Source organism: Tenrec ecaudatus, chromosome 3, assembly GCF_050624435.1.
Source record: "Tenrec ecaudatus isolate mTenEca1 chromosome 3, mTenEca1.hap1, whole genome shotgun sequence".
Lineage (NCBI taxonomy): Eukaryota > Metazoa > Chordata > Mammalia > Afrosoricida > Tenrecidae > Tenrec > Tenrec ecaudatus.
The window spans coordinates 203,051,880-203,075,219 of NC_134532.1; the positions used below are offsets into that span (position 1 = coordinate 203,051,880).

At 42.9% G+C, this 23,340-nt stretch overlaps 1 protein-coding gene across 3 annotated transcripts in view; it reads left to right on the top strand.

Annotated features, from left to right (window-relative positions):
• Positions 1–23,340, top strand: part of KCNIP4 (potassium voltage-gated channel interacting protein 4) — a 279,632-nt gene that overhangs the window by 230,011 nt on the left and 26,281 nt on the right. For 2 of the 3 annotated variants that reach the window (XM_075545015.1, XM_075545016.1), the window contains exon 3: positions 13,913–13,982. In XM_075545015.1, the coding sequence (XP_075401130.1) occupies positions 13,913–13,982 (70 nt within the window). Of the gene's footprint in view, positions 1–13,910; positions 13,983–23,340 lie in introns of all 3 variants that reach the window. The other variant, XM_075545017.1, reaches the window with a different exon arrangement.

Sequence of the window (23,340 nt, forward strand, 5' to 3'; positions counted from 1 at the left end):
GAGTCATCTTTATAGGTTCATTTTATTCATCCCCCAACACCTACAGACCCTTAAAGCTCCCTGGAATCTACCAGAACAGTCTGACTCATGGCACACCCTGTGTACAACAGAACGAAGCCTCGCCTGGTCCTGCACCATCCCTCACAATGGTTATGTTTGAGTCCATTTTGACAGCTTCTGTGTCCATCCATCTCCTGGAGAGACTTCCTCTTTTTCACTCCCCTTCTACATTACCAAGCATGATGTCCTTCTCCAGGAACTGGTCTCTCCTGACAACATGTCTAAAGTATGTAAGATAAAGTCTCACCATCCTGGCCTCGAAGGAGCATTCTGGTTGCACTTCTGAGATAAATCGGTTTGTTCCCTTGGCAATCCATGGTACTGACATTATTCTTCATCAGCACCGTATGTAAAATGCATCAATTCTTCTTCCGTCTTTCTTGTTTGGTCGCCACCATTCACCTACCTATGTGAAAGTCGCAGGGCTGGAGTCAGGCACACCTTAATGATCAATTTTGTCTCACTAACTTTAGTGATTGTTGCATAAATTTGATTAACAGTTGTGTCTATGGAATTTCTTTGAAGGCAGATAGATCTAATCCTATCAGATAGCATTGTATTTCAGGATAGATCTTGCCATGTATTTTGACAATGAATACAAGGCACTGCTCCCACAGGCTTGTCTCTGTCCACTTGCTATAGTCAGCTCTGCTGGGAGAGGCTGCTCTTTATCAGGTATGCATTGTTCTTATTTATTTAGTTAGTTTTATATGTATTAATCATTTTATTGATGGCTCGTACAGCTCTTATCACAATCCATACATCCATCCACTGTGTCAAGCACATTTGTACATTTGTTGCCCTCTTCATTCTCAAAACAGTTTCTTTCTACTTGAGCCCTTGGTATCAGCTCCTCATTTCCCCCCTCCCTCCCTGCCCCCACCCCTTCCTCATGAACCCTTGATAATTTATAAATTATTATTTTTTTCATATATTACACTGTCCAACGTCTCCCTTCACCCACTTTTCCCTTGTCCATCTCCCAGGAAGTAGGTTATATGTAGATCCTTGTAATCAGTTCCTCCTTTCTACCCCACCCTCCCGGTATCGCCACTCCTAGCACTGGTCCTGAAAGGATCATCTGTCCTGGATTCCCCGTGTTTCCAGTGCCTATATGTACCAGTGTACATCCTCTGGTCTAGCCATATTTGTAAGGTAGAATTGGGATCATTATAGTTGTGGGGGAGGAAGCATTTAGGAACTAGAGGAAAGTTGTATGTTTTATCATTGTTACACTGCACCCTGACTGACTCATCTCCTTCCTGAGACCCTTCTGTAAGGGGATGTCCAGTTGCCTACAAATGGGTCTTGGGTCCCCAATCTGCACTCCCCCTCATTCACAATGATATGATTTTTTGTTCTGATGATGCCTGATACCTGATCTCTTTGACACCTTGTGATCATACAGGCTGGTCTGCTTCTACCATGTGGGCTTTGTTGCTTCTGAGCTAGATGGCCGCTTGTTTACCTTCCAGCCTTTAAGACCACAGATGCTATCTCTTTTGATAGCTGGGCACCACCAGCTTTCTTCACCACTTTTGCTCATGCACCCACTTTGTCTTCAGTGATCGTATAGGGAAGGTTAGCACACAATATGATATTTTTGTCCCTTGATGCCTGATACCTCACCACTTCGGCACTTCATGATCACACAGGCTGGTAAGTTTCTTCCGTGTGGGCTTGGTTGCTTCTGAGCTAGGTGACCGCGTCTTTACCTTCAAGCTTTTAAGACCCTAGATACATTTGATAGCCAGGAACCATCTGCTTTCTTCACCACTTTTGCTTATGCACTCATTTGTCTTCAGCAATCGTATCAGGAAGGTGAGCACACAATGACATGATTTTTGGTTCTTTGATGCCTGATAACTGATACCTTCGGCACCTCTCAGGTATATTTTGAGTTCCTCCTATCCTGAGGGGTTTAATCCTCTGGCACTAACTCTAATGATATTCTATTTCTGCTTTCAGGCTTTCAGTATCTGGCAGTGTTTCAATGATGTCCATGAGGTTTTCGGTGCCCTCAGACGTGGACAGCCTATTCCTTCTTCATAGTCTGTTCTTTGTCTGGAATTTCTGATGAAACGTGTTCACTTGGGGTGACCCTGCTGGTGTTTGAAACATCAGTGACATAGCTTTCAGCATCCCAGCAACACACAGGCCACCACAGTATGACAAACTGACAGACAACTGGTGGCTTTGTGACTCATAGTGACTCTATACATGACAAACAGACAGATGCATGTTTGCAGACAACTAGAAAGGAGGATCTGTTTTACAGCCGCACGGAACTGAGTGTTGGCATCTTGGAAGAGGATGCTAAGCCCCATAGCCACCCAGCCATCTGAGGTGTGACCCTGAGGAGGGAACCTATGGGAGCCATAAAGAACTTCTGACATAACGCAACTTTGATGTAATGAATGATTTTCAGTCACTCCGATTGAGGAAAACTCACACTGAGGCCTTCTCCCATGGCACTATTGTGATTTTGTTGGGTTTTTCTTTTCCTAAAGATGTTTTTGAAGTCTAAAGAATGCATTTGTGTAGTAAGTGACAAAGTGAACATTACCAAAATGAACCTTCTCATTTGGTGCAAAACTGGTAAGAGTATGTCTGAGAGATCTTTCAAGAAAGCAACACTAAAAAAAAAAAAAAAAGAAAGAAAGAAGGCAACGCTACGTGGATTTTAATGAGCGTTCCAGACTTCGGAATACTTCCAAGAAGACTTTTCTTTAAAGCTGAGGCAACTTCTTTTTGAATAACCAACATCAGTTCTGTGAAAAAGATCCCACATGTGTAGAGCACCTACCATTGTGCCAGGATATCTATATGACCATGCGTATAACTCTGTCTTCTCCCCCTCCCCCCACCCGAAAAATGGTCTGCTACTCTGAAGCTCAGGGACCTTCAATCATTTCTTTGTTAATTGTGTAGCCTGTTTATTTCCACTGTAAATATCACATAATTTCCGCTCTCACATCGAGAGCAGAGCTCTAGGTAGAAAGAAACTTTGCCTTTTGACTTGGGTAACTTCAGAGGTCTCAGAGAACTAAACAAATTTCACAACTTCACTCCCGAGGAGCTGATTTGAATCTAGATCTTCACCCAGCTCTCATATCTTTTTCCAAAGATCATGGCTAAACACAGGAGCCTGATGGCATAGTGGTTATATGTTGGGCTGCTAACCACAGAGTCAGCAGTTTGAAACCACCAGCCACTCTGAGGGAGAAAGATAAGGCTTTCCCCTGCTGTCGAGTTGCAGTCTTAGAAATTCATGGGGGCAGTTCTACCCTGTCCTATAAGGTCACTGAATGGGAATTGACTCTATAGCAGGGAGTGAGTTTATGACAAGAGAAGTCACTCCCCACCATTTAATTTGCCCAATGTGAAAATCACCCTGAACCAGATGGGTGTGATCATGACATTCAGAGAATGTAAGGTGCTGACTAATGCAAGTTGTTGTCGTTTTGTTGTGAACCACCGTAGTGTTGGTTCCAACCCATAGCTACCCTCTGCACAAAATAACAAAACACTGCTGGACCCTGTGCCATCCTCACCGTTTCTCTTATGCCTGTTGTTGCAGCTACTGTGTCAACCCATCTTGTCGAGGGATTCTCACTGCCCCCTATTTACGTAACATGATGCCCTTCTCTAGGGACTTGTCTCTCCTAATAAGATGGCCAAAGTACACGAACGGAAGTCTTGCCATCCTTGTCGCTAAGGAATATTCTAGATGTATTACTTTCAAGCCAGATGTGTTTGATCTGTTGGCAACCGGTGGGACATTCTTCTCCAGCACCATCGTTCAGATGCATCAAGTCTTCTCCTGTCTTTTTCAGTCTTCCTTATTCAAGGTCCAAATTTCATGTGCAAATGTGAAGCAGCAAAACACTGAGCACAGTGGTTATATCTGGTCTTTCTAGTGTTTATGACATATGTTTATTTCTATTTCACTTATTTTAATTAATCTGTTCCATCAACATTTCTGATTGGCCATTTTGCAGATGTGGATTCTTAGGCTAAGAGAATGAAATTACTAGGGAAAGTTACAAACACACAATTCATTGAATGGACGTTCAAAACTAGCTCTGTGGTTTTTGATCTTTTTTTTTTTGTAAGCTGAGGGCTGCCGCTGTGGTATTAAAATTGTTGTTTGCTTGTTTGTTTGTTTTTTAATAGCCCTGTGATAGAATGCATGGAGGTTTCTCAATTTTGTGTTGCAACCACAGTGGTATTTCTTGTTCTCGTGGTCTTGCTTTAATTTCTGTGCCCATCAGAATAACAAACCATCGCAGGGGAGGGAGATGAGCTAGAATGGCACTTTGCATTCAAAGTACTCACGGTCAAGTAGATTCTGACTCACAGAAACCTTATAGGGAGAACTGCCTTTATGCATTTCCAAAATTGTAACGCTTGAAGGGAACAGAAAGCCCTCTCTCCTTCTAATCTGCTGGTGGTTTTGAACTGCTGACCTTGCAATTAGCAGCCCAGCGCATCAGCACTATGCAACCAGAGCTCCTCCAGCCTTCAAAATTGTTTCATAATCATTTCTTGGTCTCTCTGGTCATCAGGGTCCGAGATGTATGTAAGAGAAAGGGAAGACTTTGAGTGGAACAGAACAGAGTAGCTAAAATGTTCCCTGAGCATAATTTAATAAAGAAAGACCGAAGGGAATTGCAGAGGCAAAATTAATGTTTTGATGTATGTGGTGTTTTAGTAATATGAAGACATGCTTTTGAGAGTACTACCAGGGCAAATTTATTTTCTAATTTCTTAAAAGGTTAGAAGAAACTTAGTATTTATTTATCCATTCCTGGTAAATATTTCCAGCACTCTCTGTTCGAAGCAGGGTGAGGCTTTGAAGCGGTTGTTCCTTGCCCTGGAGTTATGGACCAAATCTAAAGGGAAGCAGACCTTTGCAGACAGACTCTAGTGTTATTGACACTGCCGATCCTGGGATTGCAATGTTTACATGTTGAACATGCTTCTACATTTGTAGAATAACAGGCATATCTAAGTGGCCATGCTTCTGAGAGGATGGCTTTCAAGTGATGGCTTTCAAAGGATGACTTTCAACCCTTGTTTCAAATGAGAGAGCAAAACTTCAATTTAAAAGAACCTGTGTTTTCACAGGGAGCCCCTAGGGTGTTGTGCATTGGGCTGCAAACCATAAAGTCAGTAGTTGGAACTCACCAGCCCCTCTTACGGAGAAAGATGAGACTGTCTGCTTCTGAAAAGATGGACAATTTTGGAAACCCTACGGGGTAATTCTACTCTGGACTCTCAGCTCCACAGGTCAGTGTGAGTAGGAATCAACTCTATGGCAGTGAGTTTGGGTTGACTTTAAGTCTTCCAACTAGATTCTGGTTAGGTGTTGAAAAGTTCACATCCTTTTGCTTATGAGTGTCTTCATTGTGGTAGGTGGTCAGGCATTCCGTTTTAGCAATTATTGTTGCCATTCCCTTAGAGTTGATGCCAATTCTGAGCAACACTGTGGGACAAAATAAAACTGTCCCATGGGATTTCATAGGTTTTCCTCTTTATATATTTATTTTAATCTTGAAAAGGGAGATTGATTAAATTCCGTCTCAGGTACACTGAACACATTATTAGGAGAGACTGGTTCTTGGGGGAAAAACATTATGCTTGGTAAAGTGGAAGGTCAATGAAAAAGAGGAAGACTGCCAATGAGGTGGACTGAGAGGGTAGATGTACCAGTGGCCTCAAGCTTAACAACAACCATCGTAGGGATGGGTCAGGATGGGGCAGTATTTCATTCTGTTGTATTTAGGCTCACTATGACTCAGAGATGGCTTGAGAGCACCTGAAAACAACAGATACTCACAACTTGGCCAGGAGGTAACATGATGATAAATGGAGCAAAGTTGGACATCGTCAAGGAGGCCACCTTGTTTGAATCCACAACCAATGCTCGTGGGACCAGCCATCAAGAGAGCAAAGGACATATTGCATTGGGTGAATCTGCTGCCCAAGCTTTCTTCAGGTGTTGAGACAACAAAGATGTTCCTTTGAGGCCTGACCCATGCCATGATACATACCCCCCATGCATGTGAAAGTTGGACATCGGATAAGGATGGCCGAAAAAGGATCAATGCATGTGAATTATGACCCTGCTGAAGCATATTGACAGTGCTATGAGCTGCCTCTGAGACGAAGATGGCAAGACTTCCTCTCATTCACTTTGGACCTGTTGTCAGGAGAGAACAGGTGCTGGAAAGGGACATCATACTGAGTGAAACACAAAGAAGGTGAACAAGAGGGAGGTCCTTGAAAAGATAGATGGACACAGTGGCTGGGACAGTGCACTCAAAAAATGGCAACAATTGGGAGGATGGACCAGATAGGAGGGTTGCATTCTACTGTACTTGGGCTCACAAGGAGTTGGAACCAACTCGCCAGCACCTGACAATAACAGCAAAAGCAATCTGCACAACATATGCACAGATTGACATGTGTTTCTGCTGGAGAATGGTTGGTGGTTCTACCAGCCAATCCACTGTGCCTCTGGATCTCTGTAATCAGCTATTTATTAATTCAATGTGCAGCTTTCACATGCATAGGAGGCCATTGACAATATCATGGCTTGTGTCAGGCCTCAAAGGAACATCCTTGGTTGTTCAATATGTAAAGCAGTCTTGTGCAGCAGATGTACCCAATGCAATATGTCCTTTTCTCCCTTTACTGCTGGTTCCTTTATTGTGTAAGTCAGGGTTGATGAGAGAAACATTCACAGACATGCATATGTGTGTAAGTCCATAAGTTTGATATGTCTGATCAACACGTGCAATCACCGAATGCAGGAAGATCGCAGCCCAGTGGGTGGAAACTCTTGTGGATCCAGTGGCGATTGAAGCAGCTCAACTCTAGCAAGAGTCTCCACATGGCTCCTCCAACTCCAGTGCTGTAGTATAGCTCCATGTGTCTTGTCAACAGGAAGACCAATCAGAAAGTCTATGTGTTTCTGGTCACCGGTGACCTATTTATCTCCTTCGCACCTCCAAATGAGGTAATCAAGCTGCAACCTGATTGACAAGCTAGACTCCACCCCTTCGCAAGTTCACGGGAGCTTATCTAACTGCCACATTAATCAACCAATCTGAAATAAAAAATTAAAGAATAAAACAAGTGTCTTTTCTAGGAAAGACTTCTAAAATGATTCCATAGCATATTTGCATATGGAAAATGTACCGGAGAAAATAAGGCACTCTTTCCTAAATGTTAGCTACGCACTAACAATGATGAATTATCTGTACCATGTGACACAATCAGACAAAGTGTAACTGTTAAAACACCTGTATGTTAGGAGACTTCTGTCCTAGACACCAGACTTTTGATTATAATGACTAGGTAAGGTCTACATGGTAGACACAATCGCTGTTTGAAAGTAATTTTTAGCAATGACTATGTAAAATAGCATAATAATAAATGAAGAGCAATTGAATTCATACTCAAATTAGAACTTCTCAGTTTATTATTAAATTAACCTAAGTAGAAAGAGGAAAATGTGCACACATATCATATATAATTAAGCTGTCACATAACTTTTAAATATCTCCTCAGCATGTAACTAATGGGGGGTGGGGTTTGGTGGTGAATTCTTGCCTCCCATGAGGGAGACCAAAGAAAAATCAATGCATTTCAACTATGGTATCGACAAAGAATATTGAAAGGACCATGGGCCACCAAAGGAACAAACAAACCTGTCACAGAATAAGAACATCCCAAGTTCTACATCCTTACAGGCAAGGATGGCAAGACTTCATCTCACATACTTCGGACGTTATAAGGAGAGGCCAGTCTCTAGGGAAAGACATCTCGCTTAGCAAAGTGGACGAGTAATGAAAAAGGGGAAGGCCCGGTGGGCTAGACTGTCACAACGGCTGCAGCAATGGGCTCAAGCTGAGCAACGCTTGTGATGATGGTGCCAGGCTGGGGGTGTTCTGTTCCGCACAGAGCCTCTGGGGGTCAAAATGGACCTGATGATGGAGCCCAAGTACAACATGAGGGACGCTCAGGTCCCATGGCTCGTCAGTGTGCCTCAGGCAGTCAGTGGAGACTTCAGAGTTGAGATGATGTTGCACGTATCTCGGTGGAACATTCAGACTAAGCACGTTCAATCTACTTCAGAAAGCCAGGATCACAACAGTCCGATCCGCAGCCGATCGATCGTGGGGACGGTTCAGAACCAGAAAGCCTTTTGCACTGGGGCCCCCAGAGTTCACAGCAGCCACAGACCAGACAATTAAATAATCAAGAGCTGGATGTTACTCTGAGAGCTGTTCACCTTGAGTCCCCCTGCTGGTATTTGAAGTGCTGGTACCATAGCTGCTGGCATCCCCGCGACGCTCAAGCCACCACAGTACGATGAGCTGACAAGACAAGCGGTGGGGAAGATGCTTGGTCATCAAGACAAAGGAAGAAAATTTCCTCTTTTTCTGTCCTATGTATCTGTCAGAGTATATTTGAATAATGCAATTCCAGTGGTCTAAACATATTAAAGGGGGTGCTTCTCATGCACACTACATGCTCATCTTTGGTCAGTAAGAGCATTTCGCTAATCAGAGTTTCTGAAGGAGCCCGGATGCTGGAGCAGGCACCATGTCATGTACGGTTATTGTGACCAAAATAAAAGACAGCTCCGGCAGGTGGAGCATCAATCATTAGATGCTGCAGCCCCACAGTGATGTGTGTCCTGTGCTGTATGTCCGGTGTTGCTGCCCCTTTCCTTTAAGTAACCAGTTACTCACACGGCCCCAGCCTTCCACTGGGAACCCAGGAAAAGCAGCCTCGCCTTGCATTCAGAAGTGAGAAGAACATTTGATGAACAGCCCTCTCTTCCACATTTGAAACCTGTTTCCCTTCCATTGTCCCATCTAGCTGCTCTTTTGTTTTTAATGTACATCATTAGTACAGCTGCATGTTCTTCTGAGCTTCTACTTATAAATTTGAACACACACATTTTTTAGTAGGATCTCTACCAAATGCACTGATCAGGGTGAAGTATAGCACTGATGAAACAAATAACTATCCTCGGATTCTTTAATATTTCCTCCCCCTCACTATCATGTTTCTTGTTTTACCTCATTAATCCTATTATGCATGAGTATGCTCATTTGTACAATTAAGATCATCGAATGCATAAAAACCAAGCTAACCCTTCAGAAACAGTAACAGGAGTGATGATTCCTTAAGGGTGTGGGAAAAGAGGGTGGGGGAAGGGGGAAGAGGGAACTGATATGAATGATGAATATATAATCCCTCTTGAGGTAAATGAACAACAAAATTGAAGGTGAAAGGATATATTGTATGGCGTAAGACACAGAAAACAACAATAATACTAGTATATAACATAACAATAAGGGTTGGGGGTGGAGGGCGGGAGAGGGAGGGGATAAAGGAGAGCTGATATCAAGGAGTTCAAGAACGAAAACGTTTTGAAACTGATGGCGGCAGCAGCTGTACAATGATGCTTGATCTAATTGATTTATGAATAGTTATAACATCTGTAAGAGCGCCCAATAAAATGATTAATAAATTCTTAAAAGCAAAGATAAATGTTTCCAAAATTGCAATCTCAGATTTGACAAACGGATTAAGTGTAATGGAGAATACTTCGGAGATCATAAGGATGTTTTGTTTAAAAATATTTAAATACATAGCTTTGAAAGAAAGAAAGAAAAGAAGGTAACTTCTTTCCCAACTTTGCTAGAAGGGGCCCTAGTCCCCTTTTGGGTGGGAGCAATGATGCTTCTTTCTCTGTTCTGATCTGAGAACACTACGTGCACATGCTGGTTTGTCTGGATTTCGGCCCACCATCTGTCTGTGCTCCCACCCAAGAGGCTCCCATGAACCTCCTTCGTCTGGAAGTAGAGATGAAAGAACAGTGGACGACAGGGAGGCCTGGACAGGCATCGCCATGAGTAGGAGTTGGACTCTGATCTGCAATGTCGGCAACTTGAAACGCAGCGGCTGCAAGCAAGACAGCTGGGCTGTCTCCTTCCGGAGCCAGTTATAGTCTTGGAAACACACAGGGGCAGTTTTACCCTGGGCGCTATGAGTCATTATCAACTTAATATCAGTGAATTAGAATCCTTCTTTTGCTGACATTTCTCATGATGGAAAGTGAAAGTTTCCCACTTCTGTTCCTCATTCCCACTGCTATGATCTTCCAGGGATCGGCCTGAGGGTTGATGACGAGCATGGTATTTAAAACGTGTGATGTTTTTACTATCCTAAAAGATTTCCTCATAACACTATGTCCCATGTCACCAGCACTTTTAAATTTGTTTGTTGTCTTATGACTTTTTTGTACGGTGATTATCCTTTTTTTCTGATGCCTGAAGACCATCTATACAGGTTTAATAATATTTGGGAAGCTCAGATGGCTGGAAAGAACAAAATTTCCTTTATCACGGTGATGGAGGCTCCTAGTCTGACTCAGAGTCTCACCGGGTTGATTCCTTCCTCGTCTGTTGTTGTTGTTGTGAGGTGCCCTCTAGTTGGTTCCACCTTATAGTAGCCTCTTGTACGACAGAACACAACACCACCGTGCTGTGCCTTCTCCACCATTAGTCTTGTTTGAGCCCATTGTTGCAGCCTCGCTGTCAATCATCCTATAGAAGGGCTTCCTCGTTGTCTCTGACCCTCTGCTTTACCACACGTGGCGTCCCTCTCCAGGGACTGGCTTCTCCTAACCACATGTCCGAAGCAAGTGAGGCTGCCTCACCATCCTCACCCTCCTCCCCAGTAGTCCCAGCTGTTTGTTCATTGGTTCTTTACTGCTCCTTGCCTTGTAAGACATGTTCTTACAATGTTTTTCTACCCCTGTGTGTGTGTGTGTGTGTGTGTATGTGTGTGTGTGCCTTTGTTTCTGTTCTTGTCTTTTTGGAAGTAATTAGATTAAACCTCATCCTACTCTGGTAAGACCTACTGAACACCTCAGAATGCTGCCCATGGGCATAGGGATTGGGATCATGACCCATATTTGGCAAAGTCCAATTTAAACCATAACAGAAATACACCCACAGAGTGATTTGGGAGAAGGGTGTGCTGCAAGCATAGTGGACAAATATTGAGAAAATTTGTCTCTATTTCTAGAACATTTTAGCAGAGTTCTGATGATTTAAGGGGAAAATACCACAAGATTTTGTGATCAGGCAGAAGGTGAAGGACCCACAATGCACCACAAAAATCATTTCTCTAGCAATTTCCTATGCAAACATGGGTTGTACTTCAAAGTGTCCTTCCCAGTACTTTCTCCATCGACGGAATTTCTAATGCACTCATCTAAGCATGGCTGGGGAAAAGATTTGTTTAATAACTCCTAGGCTCCCTGATTTCTGCTGACGTTCATTTCCACTATGGTGGCCTTTATGCTTCTGTGGTGGCATTTACCATGGCAGTAGTTCCTCTGCCTTTGAGAGTGAGCCTTCATAACATTAGAGCAGATTCCATTTGTATTGCTAGTAGAAGGCATCACTCGGATCAGGTTTTAGGCTCCCTGAATAAGGTCAGACCTGCATTCTTGTTAGTGCTGCCATGCTGATGAGTACAGTTTGGTTGTTTAGCCATGATATTAGAATCATTCCTGAAAAAACAAACCTACTATGACTGATTTAGACTCATGTTGTTGTTGTTGTTGTTGCTAGGTGCCATAGGGTCAGTTCCAACTCATTGAGATGGCTGCACAACAGAATGAACAACCCCAGGTCCTGTGTCATCTTCACTATTTTATGTTTCAGCCCATTGTTGAAGGCACTCAGTCAATTCATCTGGTCAAGGGCCAGCCTGTTTTTACTGTCCCTCCGCTTTATGAAGCAAGATGTTCTTCTCCAAGAACCAGCCTCTCCTGATAACATGTCCAAAATACATGAGACGGGCTCTTGCTATCCTTGCCTCCAGGAGCAATCTTGCTATACTTCTTCTGAGACAGATCTGTCTGTCCTACGATGGTGGCTTGTGGGTTTCTGTGATGCTGAAGGCTATATCAAATTCCAGCAAACTCACCAAAGTGTACGGGTTTCAGCAGAGACTCCAGACTAAAAAAAGACGGAGAAAGGGCTGTCCACTTCAAAGGAATTAGCCACTGAAAACTCTAGGGACAGAATCAAAGCCTGGTCAGTTACTGAAAACCTCATGAACAGAGGCTGAACACTGCCAGAGATGGTGCCAGACGATGCCACCTTCCAGTCGGAAGGCACTCAAGATAGGATGAGGAAGAGCTGCCTCCGCAAAGTAGAGTCGGCCATAATGTCCCGGATGAAGTAAAGCCTGCTGGAATAGAGTCTTTGGGACCTGCTTTTGTGGATGGAGCACAGCTCAAAATGATAAGAAACCACTGCAAACATCAACGAATAATTGGAACTTGGAATGTACAAAGTATGGGTCTAAGAAAATTAGGAGCCTTTAAAAATAAAATGGAATGCATCAAGTGGTGGGCTTTTTGCTCATAGTAACTCTACATGCCGTTTTTGAGACTATAATTCTTTGTGCTGAGCATCTGGGGAGTTTGAATCTCTTACCTTGTGTTTATTAGTCCAGTGCTTACTTGAGAGACCAACAGGGCTCCTCACAATGATCCATTAAGTGATGGCATTCTGCCTACCAAATTTTATATTACTCCTATTATACTAACATACCTGTGCACTGCACTGCTAACCAGAGTGTTAGCCATGCAAACCCCCCTCATGGTTCTGCAGGAGGGTGAGGTGGGGGAACGGACCTGTTTCCATAAAAATTATCTCCCAGAACACTGTATAGGATATTTGACTTTGTCTCTGGGGTCACTGTAAGTCAGAATTAACTTGATGGCATTGAATACGAATACAACTTTTAAATAAAGGATTAGGATGTGCAAGGGTAAGAGCTTTCTAGACATTGCCTGAGGAGCACTAACAATAGCCCTTAAGGGCAGTGAAACCAGAAATGAAAAACATTGCCATCAATTAAATTCCAACTCATGGTTACCCCATGGGTAGCAGAGTAGAACCATGCTCCCTAACATCACAGTGGCGGATTTTCAGAAAATTCCCAGGCTTGGATTTCAAGATATCTCTGGTTGGACTCCATTTCCAGACTGTCTGTCCGCAGCTCATGGAGCTGTGGAGCATGAGCACCACTCAGGGATTTGCTCCTCTCACGTGGTGATTTTTTCTACTGGCTGCACTACACAGACCTCACTACAGAAGTTTCTGAGGTCAGGCTCAGCCAGTCTTAAGGAACAGGAATCAAGCTCAAGCCTGCTTCTCTTTAGCTCTCCTCTCCAGAAGCCTCAGAAGACATTTGAGTTGTCTGTCACTCAGCGTCATTTGTTACCATGTGATGCATATGCAATGGGATTTAACTATTTCTCTTCATGGGAATTAATAGGAATGCCTGTCTATTGCTTTGGGGGCAACCTGAAACATCACTTTCTCATGGATTGTGTTACGCAACACATTTCCAGAGGACACAGAGCCCAGCAAGATTTAGTGGAAACCATATTATGGACTTCAAGCGGGGGTGGGGGGTGAGTGTGTGTGTGGGGGGAGAAGCATTATTTCTTACCACACTGACAATAAACATATGATTGCTTAAAACCAGGAGTGTGTTCTGGAGTGTTTCATACAAGCTTGCGCCTCATAAGCGAACATTTTTAGGTCTGGATTTCTTACTCACTCTGTGAAAACCAGAATGAAGTAAAGTGTACAGTGTGTTTCTGTCCTCATCGAAAGCGTGAATGGATGCTTAGCTTTCTTGGTGCAGCTCTGCACAGTAGACAGTCTGCTTGGAAATGTGCAAAAAATTCACTTTTATGAACACTTTGCTCATTTTGCTTCTCTGCTTCTTTCTCTAGGAATGCCCCAGTGGTGTTGTTAATGAAGAAACCTTCAAAGAGATTTATTCTCAGTTCTTTCCACAGGGAGGTAAGTACAAATGTGGACTTGTTAACAGACTCTCTGAGTCAGAATTACACCGGCAAGCTTGAGTTTGCTTTAATCTTTCATAGTCTGGCTCCACAGTTTTAATCTTTATGTCAAAGAACTCATGCATGGAATATGAGTGCATGTGATTTTCGCTGCCTCATAAAAGTGAGCTGCTTACAAACTCGCACATACCCAGAGTGCACACTTCAGTTTATGCTGCCAGCAGTACTGAATGTGTGCCTGGAACAATGGCTATTAAACACTGCACGCCTCCTGACTGTGGTGGCTTGGTTCTTGATGAGCCACAAAAATCGTCTGCAAGCATTGTAGGCCTCATTGGATTTTCCCATCCTCCAAAGTAGAGCAAACAGAATCAGCTTCATTCTCCAGATGTGAAATGTGAGGCTCAGAGACATTGAATGCTTGCCCAGGGCTGCACATCTCCTGGGTGGCCGCAAGGTGTTAGAACCCAGGTGTTGCTCTACCTCTCCCAGGGCACTGTCTGGTGGTCCTCTCTCTTCCTGTAACTCTTTTTGATGTGCCTTCTGATTTAAAAAGGAAAAATGTGTCACTCTAGAGCTTATAGTAATTGGAAAGGAAACCTAAGGATCGTATGACATTCCATACACATTAGAGACACGATGTCTTTTCAGCTGGACTTAGAGCTTCTCCTTTCGTTACCCAACAGAACACCCATTCCAATGCATCACACAGCCACCCTTGGGCCTAGCTATGCATTGGGTGCTGATTGTGTGCGATGACTACATTAGGTTAGAGTTCCTGCCCCCAAAGAATGTTATAGTTAAGAGCAGCCAATGGGAAATATCAACGTGAAGCTGGTAACATAAGCATAATTGATAACATGGATTGCTAGAATAAACAGAAATTGATCACTTAAACATAGGTATAAAAATAAGGATGTAAAACATAGTGTGATAAGAGCATAGGGTTGAAATGATCAGGTCAGCTGAAGGCCAGAGAGCAACTAAGTTTACCTGGAACCTCAATGACCTCCACAAATGAGGTCTCTGGAGGGACATGGAAAGGGGGAAGACCTTCCAAGACATGGATTGTCCTAGTGGGTGCAACAAGGGACTCAAACACAAGAACAACAGTGAGGATGGCCCGGGCCTGACTGGGCAGGTTTGTTCTGTCGTTCCTAAGGTCACTATGAGTAGGAACTGACTTAATGGCACCTAAAAGCAGCAGCATTGTCGAACATTAAACAAGGCAGGTTAAAAAAGACCGAAGAAGAGTCTATGCATTTGAATGATGGTGCTGGGGAAGAATAGTGAACATACATGAACTGCCAAAAGAATAAACAAATCTGTTTTGGGGGGAGTACAACCAGAGTGATCCTTAGAAGCCAGGAGGGTGAGACTTTGTCGTCCATACTTTGGGCATGTTATCAGGAGAGACCAGTCCCTCAAGAGGGACATCATGCTTAGTCAAGAGGAAGATTTCAGACAAAATGGATTGACCAGGGGCCTGTGACCTGGACTGAAACTTATCCATAACTTTGAGGACCATGGCACTAAATTGAGCATTTTTTTTGTTCTGTTGTCCATGGGAATGCAATGAGTCTCAACCAACTCCGTGGCTCCTAGGAGCAACGAGGAGCTCTGTCTTGGCATGCCTTCTCTCTCACCATACAGCCATCTGGCTGACTCTCTCCTTTGTCTAAATGTGGTGAATAAGGCACAGAGATAGTTCTCAATCCCTACAGCCTAAACATGGCAGCCCCTCATAAAACACTCTCTCTGCCAACTTAACACTCCTTATTGATTAGCATACTGTCTTCCAGTTGTAAAAGGCGGAGGAGAATCGTCAAGTCAATGGGAATGGAAAGCAAAGGCTAAAAGTCCAGAATCTAAAGTAGGATGTGCAGGAAATTGCCAGGATATTGGTGTAGCTGTTACAAGGCAGGTAAGATAGAGAGTGAGCAGTACTGGGAGAAAATATAATACATTTTATTACACAACATTTACAAATCAGAATTCTTAATATCACCCTATTTCATCCAAACATCTTTAAGTACAACTGTGAAAGTTGCAGTATATATAAGCTAACCAAAATCTAATATTTACTTAAAAGCTCAAATTGTATTATTGGTTAAAGAAATAACCTCAGTTATTTCCCTTGGGGGGAAAATAGAAAGGAAAGAAAGAAAGTTAATCCTTGTTGTGCTGTAAGGCCACTGATGGGTTTCAATACAGCCTCCATAGCCAGGCTAGTGTTCCAGGAAGATGCTTCTTCTTCCATAAACGCCTTGGCAGATAAGCCGAGAACGGCAATATTACAGGCAGGACAACTAATTAGGCAGTTACTGATAAAGGCAAAATTATGCATCTTTAACAAGGACACAAATAGTAGAAATAGAAAGGTAAAAAATGCATTTTGTTGGTGATAATGGAAGGATTTAGTGACTCGTGGAGGAGCGAAAGAGAGAGGGTCCTGGAAACCTTCAGGATTCTATTGTTGGCACTAGGTGACTAATGACGACATGGGTTTGGATATAGCATGGCTGGCAACAAGAATGCTGGCAGTCCAGAGGTTACTTGTATGGCTGCTAATCAAAAGGCCATTAATTCGAACCCACGAAACACTCCACGTGCCAATCTACAACCTCGGCAAACTTTGTGGCAGTTCTACCCTATTCCACAGGGCTGCTGGGAGGCAGAATGGACTCACCGACACACCACAAAGTTTGACAGCAACTGTTGTTGTTAAGTGCTGGCAGGTTGGGTTTCCACTCATCATTTACCCATAGTGCAACAGAAATAAATGTTGCCTGGTCCTACAACATCCTCGCATTTTCCCTCCACTAATCTCATCATAGGATGCAAGGTTAGGGGAAGTCTTCCTTAATAGCACCTGGAATTATAAGGATGTCTCTTAATGAAGGAACAATTTGAAATATCTTTCAGCCATCTAATATATATGTAAATTTTTTAAATGCATTGAATTATCTAAAAAAATATGATTAGTATCTATCGAGTATTTTACAAGTATTCAGGTATTAATTTCAAAGCATCTAGCACGGATGGAACATTTGAAGTATTTGGGGGGATATTTATATCAAGGAAATGTTATTACATGCTACAAATCTACATTAAACATTTATCTTTATTGGAAAATTAGCATTTCCACATTAGAGGACATCTGCTTAAGGACAATCTTTTGCAAAAAATTCTTGTTATGAAATCCAGAGGGATTTTAGGGAAAATCACCTTTGTACTCATAAAAATTCTTTATGATTCATGTTAATTAAATTCATAAATCAAACAGCACCAGGCATTCCTGAAGGAAATGAAATATTCTAAAAGATGATGACTTGTACTTTAAAAAAATTCACATCCTGCATGCAAATTGCATCTTGTTATGATACATATTCTCGGATGGGCGACAAATTCATGTTAAGCCCATCCTTACCCTTCCTTTGTCACTGCTGTTGTTGTTAGGTACCATCTGGTCGGTTATGATCCATCGTGGCCCTGTGTACCCCAGAACAAAACATGGCCTGGGCCTGCCCCCTCCTCACAATTGCTCCTGTGCTTGAAGCCATAGTTGCTGCCACTGTGTCCATCCATCTCTTTGAGCACCTACCTCTTTTTTAATGCCTCTCGACTTTATCAAGCATGATTCCTTCCCCAGGGCCAGTCTCTCCTGACAACGTGTCCAAAGGTCATGAAAAGAAGTCTGCCAACCTCATCCTCTAGGTGCATTCTGGCCATGCTTCTTCCAAGATAGACTCCAAGACTCTTCCTTGGTGTCCTCATGAATTTAAGCCAATGGACCAAAGACGGTGAAGTGTCTCTTTGCGAGCTCTAACAATACAGGCTCCTAAATCATAATACCTACCCATTTTATTTCTTGTATATACAGAACACCCTGTAATTTGTATTATGTCAGGCTCTTGGGTTCCTCTCACTTAGAGAAACAGTTTCCAAAGACAGTTTGTTTGGTCTCCTGGGTGTGGGCATGTCTGGATGGAACAGAGGGTGCTGTTTTGTAGGAGACAACAACACAACAAGCACAGGGGAAGTGACCTGCTGGTGCTAACATCTGTATATTAACATTGCCTTTCAACTCCTTAGAGAATAAAAGACGTAGGATCTGAGTATTTCACTCACCAAGCATCATAAAATCTCTTTAATGGAGGCTTTCTTGGGTCCCTCACTCGCCTGTTGTAGGAATGTTGAACACTGGATATCCTAAAACCAGCTGCCATCTAGTCAATTCTAACCAATCACCCAAACAACAGTTGGTGGGGGACTGAGATCAAATTAAGAGGATCTAAGTTTCAACGTTTTTTGGTTTTTTGTTTTTTTTGTTTTTTTGTAGCATATACCGTGTATGAGGCATTTGATTGGGCTTTGCAGGTGTGAAGATTTTTTTAACACTAAAAAAATTGGCTGTCCTTCATACTCTTCCCAATAGGATACTGTTTCAATCAATGCATTTCAGAATGATTTGTAGAGGACTTACTGAACAGAAAATGCTGTTCATGACTATAAACATACCTCAATGTTATGAATTAATCTTGTTTGACATTAGGTATTTTCTGTACTTTGTGCTTGCTTCAAGTAGGAGATACTGTTGCTTTTTTGTTGTTGCTGTTGTTGTTGTTGTTGTTAGGAGCTGTTGAGCTGATTCTGACCCACAGTAACCCTTGTGGCAGAGAACAACTGTCCTATAGACTTTCCTAGGCTGTGATCTTTATGGAAGCAGATTGCCTGGTCTTTCTTCTGCACAGCAGCTGGGTGACTTTGACCCACCAATGTTTTGGTTAGCGGGCAAACACTTGGCCATTGCACCACCTGGGTGTCTTTCCTGGAAGGAGATGATAATGAGGGGGACTTAAAGGGGATTTATTTCAGTCTGTGACAGGATCATGGAGTGCATTGGTGAAATACTCTAAAATGTAAAGTGCGCCCGTGGCTTTTACAATCAAGAGGTTACTGGGGTCAGCACGGTGTTCAGGATCAACAATTCCCGCCTAAGTGAAGATTTCTAAATTTAAGTATCAACTCTGATACCACGAAGGTATGATAACTAAAGCGGCTTATTTCTTTGGGCCTTGCATGTGTGAATCAGGACAGATGAATCCACAGTTTGTGTTGGGATGTCTTGATTTCACTCCCAATTCCATTGTTAACAAGTTGACTTAAGCTAAACCCCTGAGAAGCAGCATTGGTGGTGATGTTGGACTGGTAACTGCAAGGCCAGCAGTTCAAACCCACTATTTACTCCAAGCTAGAATGAATTACAGTCTCTGAAACCCTTAGGAAAGATTCTACAGAGATGCCATGAGTTCCACTCAGTGGCATTGGGGGCATTTCTTTAGTTAACTGCATTTAGTTTTGTTTTGTATTAGATTGTTTTTAAGCCACTTAAATTGCCTGCGACTCTAAAAAAATATATACACAGTCAAGTGATACCCAGGATCTTATGTTATTGCAAGAATTCATTAATGTTATCCTTATATAAAATTCCAAGGTGTATCAACTTCATAATAAGGAACGGAGGCAATCTCAGTATATCAAAATCAGCATTGAGTTGTGTTGTGTGTCATGCCATTTAAGTGTACAACGCTCGACTACTAAACAAAAGGTTTGGTGGTTTGAATCCACCCAGAGGTACCTTGGAAGAGGCCAGGAGATGTATTTTCAAAAGATCACAACCATTGACAGCCCTATGGGTTCACTATGAATTGGAATCAAATCAAAGGCAACTGGGTGAAGTATTATTTTTGTTGTTTGTTTTTAATCATTTCATTGACATATAATTCACCCATCATCCAACTCAATAATTCAATCACATTCAGCAGAGTAGTGCACTCATCACCACAATCCGCTTGAGAACATTTTCTTTACTCTCGCACTTATCATTATTTACTCCCCATTTCCCAGAACCTTCCCTCTCATTCCCCAACAGAACCATTAATCCGGTTACTGTCTCTCTACATTTGCCTGTCCTGAATTTCATATATGCAAAATGCTTTTTAAAAAACTAACAACAATGATAAAGTTAAGCAGATAAAAACCCTCAATTGAAATGAAAGCATATTAAAGACTAGAAATAATTTAAATGGAACATCAGGGAGATCCAATGAGAACCTGTGATCCCAGAATATCATCAGGTGCACAGGTGGAAGCATGACCCTAGTTTTCTCATTGAAGGCGTGACCTAGTACTGAGATCCATAATACAAGAAGCCAGCTACTCATTCTTTCAACAAATATTTGCCGGGTCCCTAAGAGGATGACAGCCAGGTGAGACCACAAAAGCATTCCCTTTGCTAGGTCCACCCTTGAGCCAAGCCAGACACTTGCCCTGGCCTCTTGCCTAACTGAAAGCTAAAGGTTTCAGTGTCCTCAATGACTTGCCTGCCTAATAAACCCAAACTCCATCAGGAGTCTCTTGGCCTTTCATGATAGCATTCTGTGATCCTTAATGAGTAGGAAGCTGCAGCAAGTTCACCTGGACCCACAGTAGAGTGTTTACAAACACGGGAACTGTTTAAGGTGAATATACAGTACACATTTAATAACTGACTGTATCGCCTTAAGGTAGTTGGACTAACAGTGAATTATCTACAAAATGATCACAAGATTGATGATGGCTGAACAATGGGCTCAAACAAAATGCTGCTGCTGAGGATGATGCAGTATGGACCGGGCAGTGTTCCGTTCTGTTGTACAAAGGGTCGCTATGCAGGAGAACCGACACAAAGGCACCTAAACACAACAGCAGCAATATATGCTGAGTGCTTTCTAGGACAAATAAACCCTTTGCAAATAGTATCTCATGTAAAGTTCCTAAGGACTTCAAACACGTGTATTCTCGTTAGGGCCAGGAGGACACTGAGTCACAGAGAGCGAGATGGCGCAGGATTTGGTATAGCTGAGATTTAAATTAAGCCAGACTGACCGCAGATTGAGCATTATGGACTATGGCTAGCTACATAGTGTAGCTTCCAGGAGAATTGCCAACGTACATTCAGGAGAACAAGAAGTCCTCGGGATCCCATTAGCACAAACCTGGAGAGTTTATTTCCCATGTGCCGAGCTTTAAAGCTGGCGCGATCCCATTTGAGAAGAAGTCATTACCATATGCCCATGATATCTTGGTTTTAAATTTTGAAAACCTGCAGACATCATTTCTTCTGAGCCATTATTCCTGGTGGGTACAGCTTGCTAAGCTAAAGGCATTTAACCTGATTACATAAACAGGAACGAGAGACTTGCTTAATGAAGCTCATTATAAAATATGCAAAAGCTCCTCTGTTCCTTTCCTCCCCCTAAAATAAGTTTAACATACCACCTATCAACTCCCATCCTCATAGGGCACGAAGTCATTCAAGAAGTCTGTGAAAAGTACTGTTGAACGCAAAATAACTTAGAAAATAAAAATAGGCTGCCAATTCTCAACCGTGCCATGCTGGGACTTCCCAACGATGGCACCAAGCTGACGATGGTCAAAAGACTGCTGCAGGGCCAAAGGGGTTTCAGAGAGCATGGGCACAGGCTATTTAGACCGAATTTGCAGTGCCTGGTTAATGTATTGAAAATAGTTCTAGCAATTCCTAAGTTTAGGCTAAGTGGATCCTCCTCTTGTACTCTGAGGTGAGAAGTGAAAGGAATGTGGTTTTGCGGGGCTGTACAGCACACTGCCCACTGTGGCTCCGGCCTCACAATTGTTTCTGTGCTGGAGCCCATTCACTGTAGTCCCTGTGGCAACTCATGTCACGGAAGAGCTTCCTCTTTTGTTTTTTGCTGATCTCTGCTTTATCAGGCTTGATGCTGTACTCCGAGGACCGGTCCTCCTTGAGCACATATCCACAGTACGTGAGAGGAATGTCTCCCCATTCTCAGTTCTAGGACATATCCTGACTACAATTCTTCTAAGAGTCTAAGAAAATACCACCATGAGTTTGAGAAACCAAGTGTACACTCTACTTCATGACATGCATGACCTTGAATAGTTCTAACTAACATGGTGAAGCATCCCGGGGGGTGTGGGAAGGACATAAGAAGGCCTTGGGCACCTGGCTTAGAAGAGAAATTTGGATGACCTCTGCCCTTTCCCATTTAGAGGGCAATTCTCTGCTCCTGCTCCTATGACTTAGTTTCTTAGTAACTTTTGTTAAAGCACTTTATAAAATGAAAGGTGAATAGAGGTTTTGTTAAATCCCAAGAAAAATAAAGGTTAAATGTTCTATGACAGAAATAGATGAGATGTTAGACAAAAGGTAGTAGGCTGCAGCCAATAAGCTGAAAGGTTATCATTTTTTTTAAGATTAAACGCAAAGGATAAAAGGCTAAAACTTATGGGAGAAAGCATATAATCTAATCCTGTAAATCTGATCAAGGGTCATGGTCAGAAATGCTAAAAAATGAAAATCTGTGTATATGTATGTGTACATACATACATATATATACATACTTTTGAAATGAAAAGATAGAAAGCTCAGAGATTAGAGAGATAAGAGAGCATGAGGAAGGGGAAATAAGAGGAAAACCCTTGCTGGAAGCAAACTAAGCAAGAATGCTGGGTTTCAGGAGGCTCTCGTGCTTTTCGGCAGCCTTCATCAGGCATTGGGACTGAGGGCCACTCAAGCCTGCCTGCCACTATTCAGGGCTCAAATCCCAGCAGAAGCCAAAAGCAGGCAGCGGTTCCCTCTTGCCAAAATGACCGTCGAAGCTCATTGTGCACCCAACACACCCCTGATACCCACCCCTCCAACAGGCAAGTTCAATGGCTGTGGACTAGCCTGGTCTTCAGAGTTCAAGAGACGGGAGTTCATCTTCCAGTTCTACAAATTACTGACTACCCTCACCACCCGAGTCCCGATATTACCAGGAGGAGGCTCCAAGTTTCAAGTCTCGAGCCAACTCAGTTTGTGTCCTACTTGCAAGAAAGATTCTGGAGGAGGGACAAAAGTCAGACCAGAGTCAGAGGAAGGCTTTGAACCCAAACAATCCATTTACCGAAGAAGTACAATCTGGAAATGAAACCCAAAGGGCCCTTAGTTAGTCTAAATGGTCTGGCAAAGTATAAAGCTGGACCTACATTCTGCTAACGGCAGACCTCCACCATAGACTGGCTTTCTGGCGGGTCCTCTGCAGGTGGCGGGTCCTCTAGAGTGTACCCTCCTCTTTTCAGACATGTGCATCCCAGCGCCCCAGCCCTCCAGACTTCCTGCTGTGCTCTTGTCTCACACCCAAACCTGGAGAGTCTATTCAGTGGGGGTTGTGTGAACATCCTGTCTTTCTTCTCCCAGCCATTTCATGATTTCCAATATTTTGAGTCTCTTCCATTGATTATTCTGCCCTTCACCTTCCTTCATGCAGGAG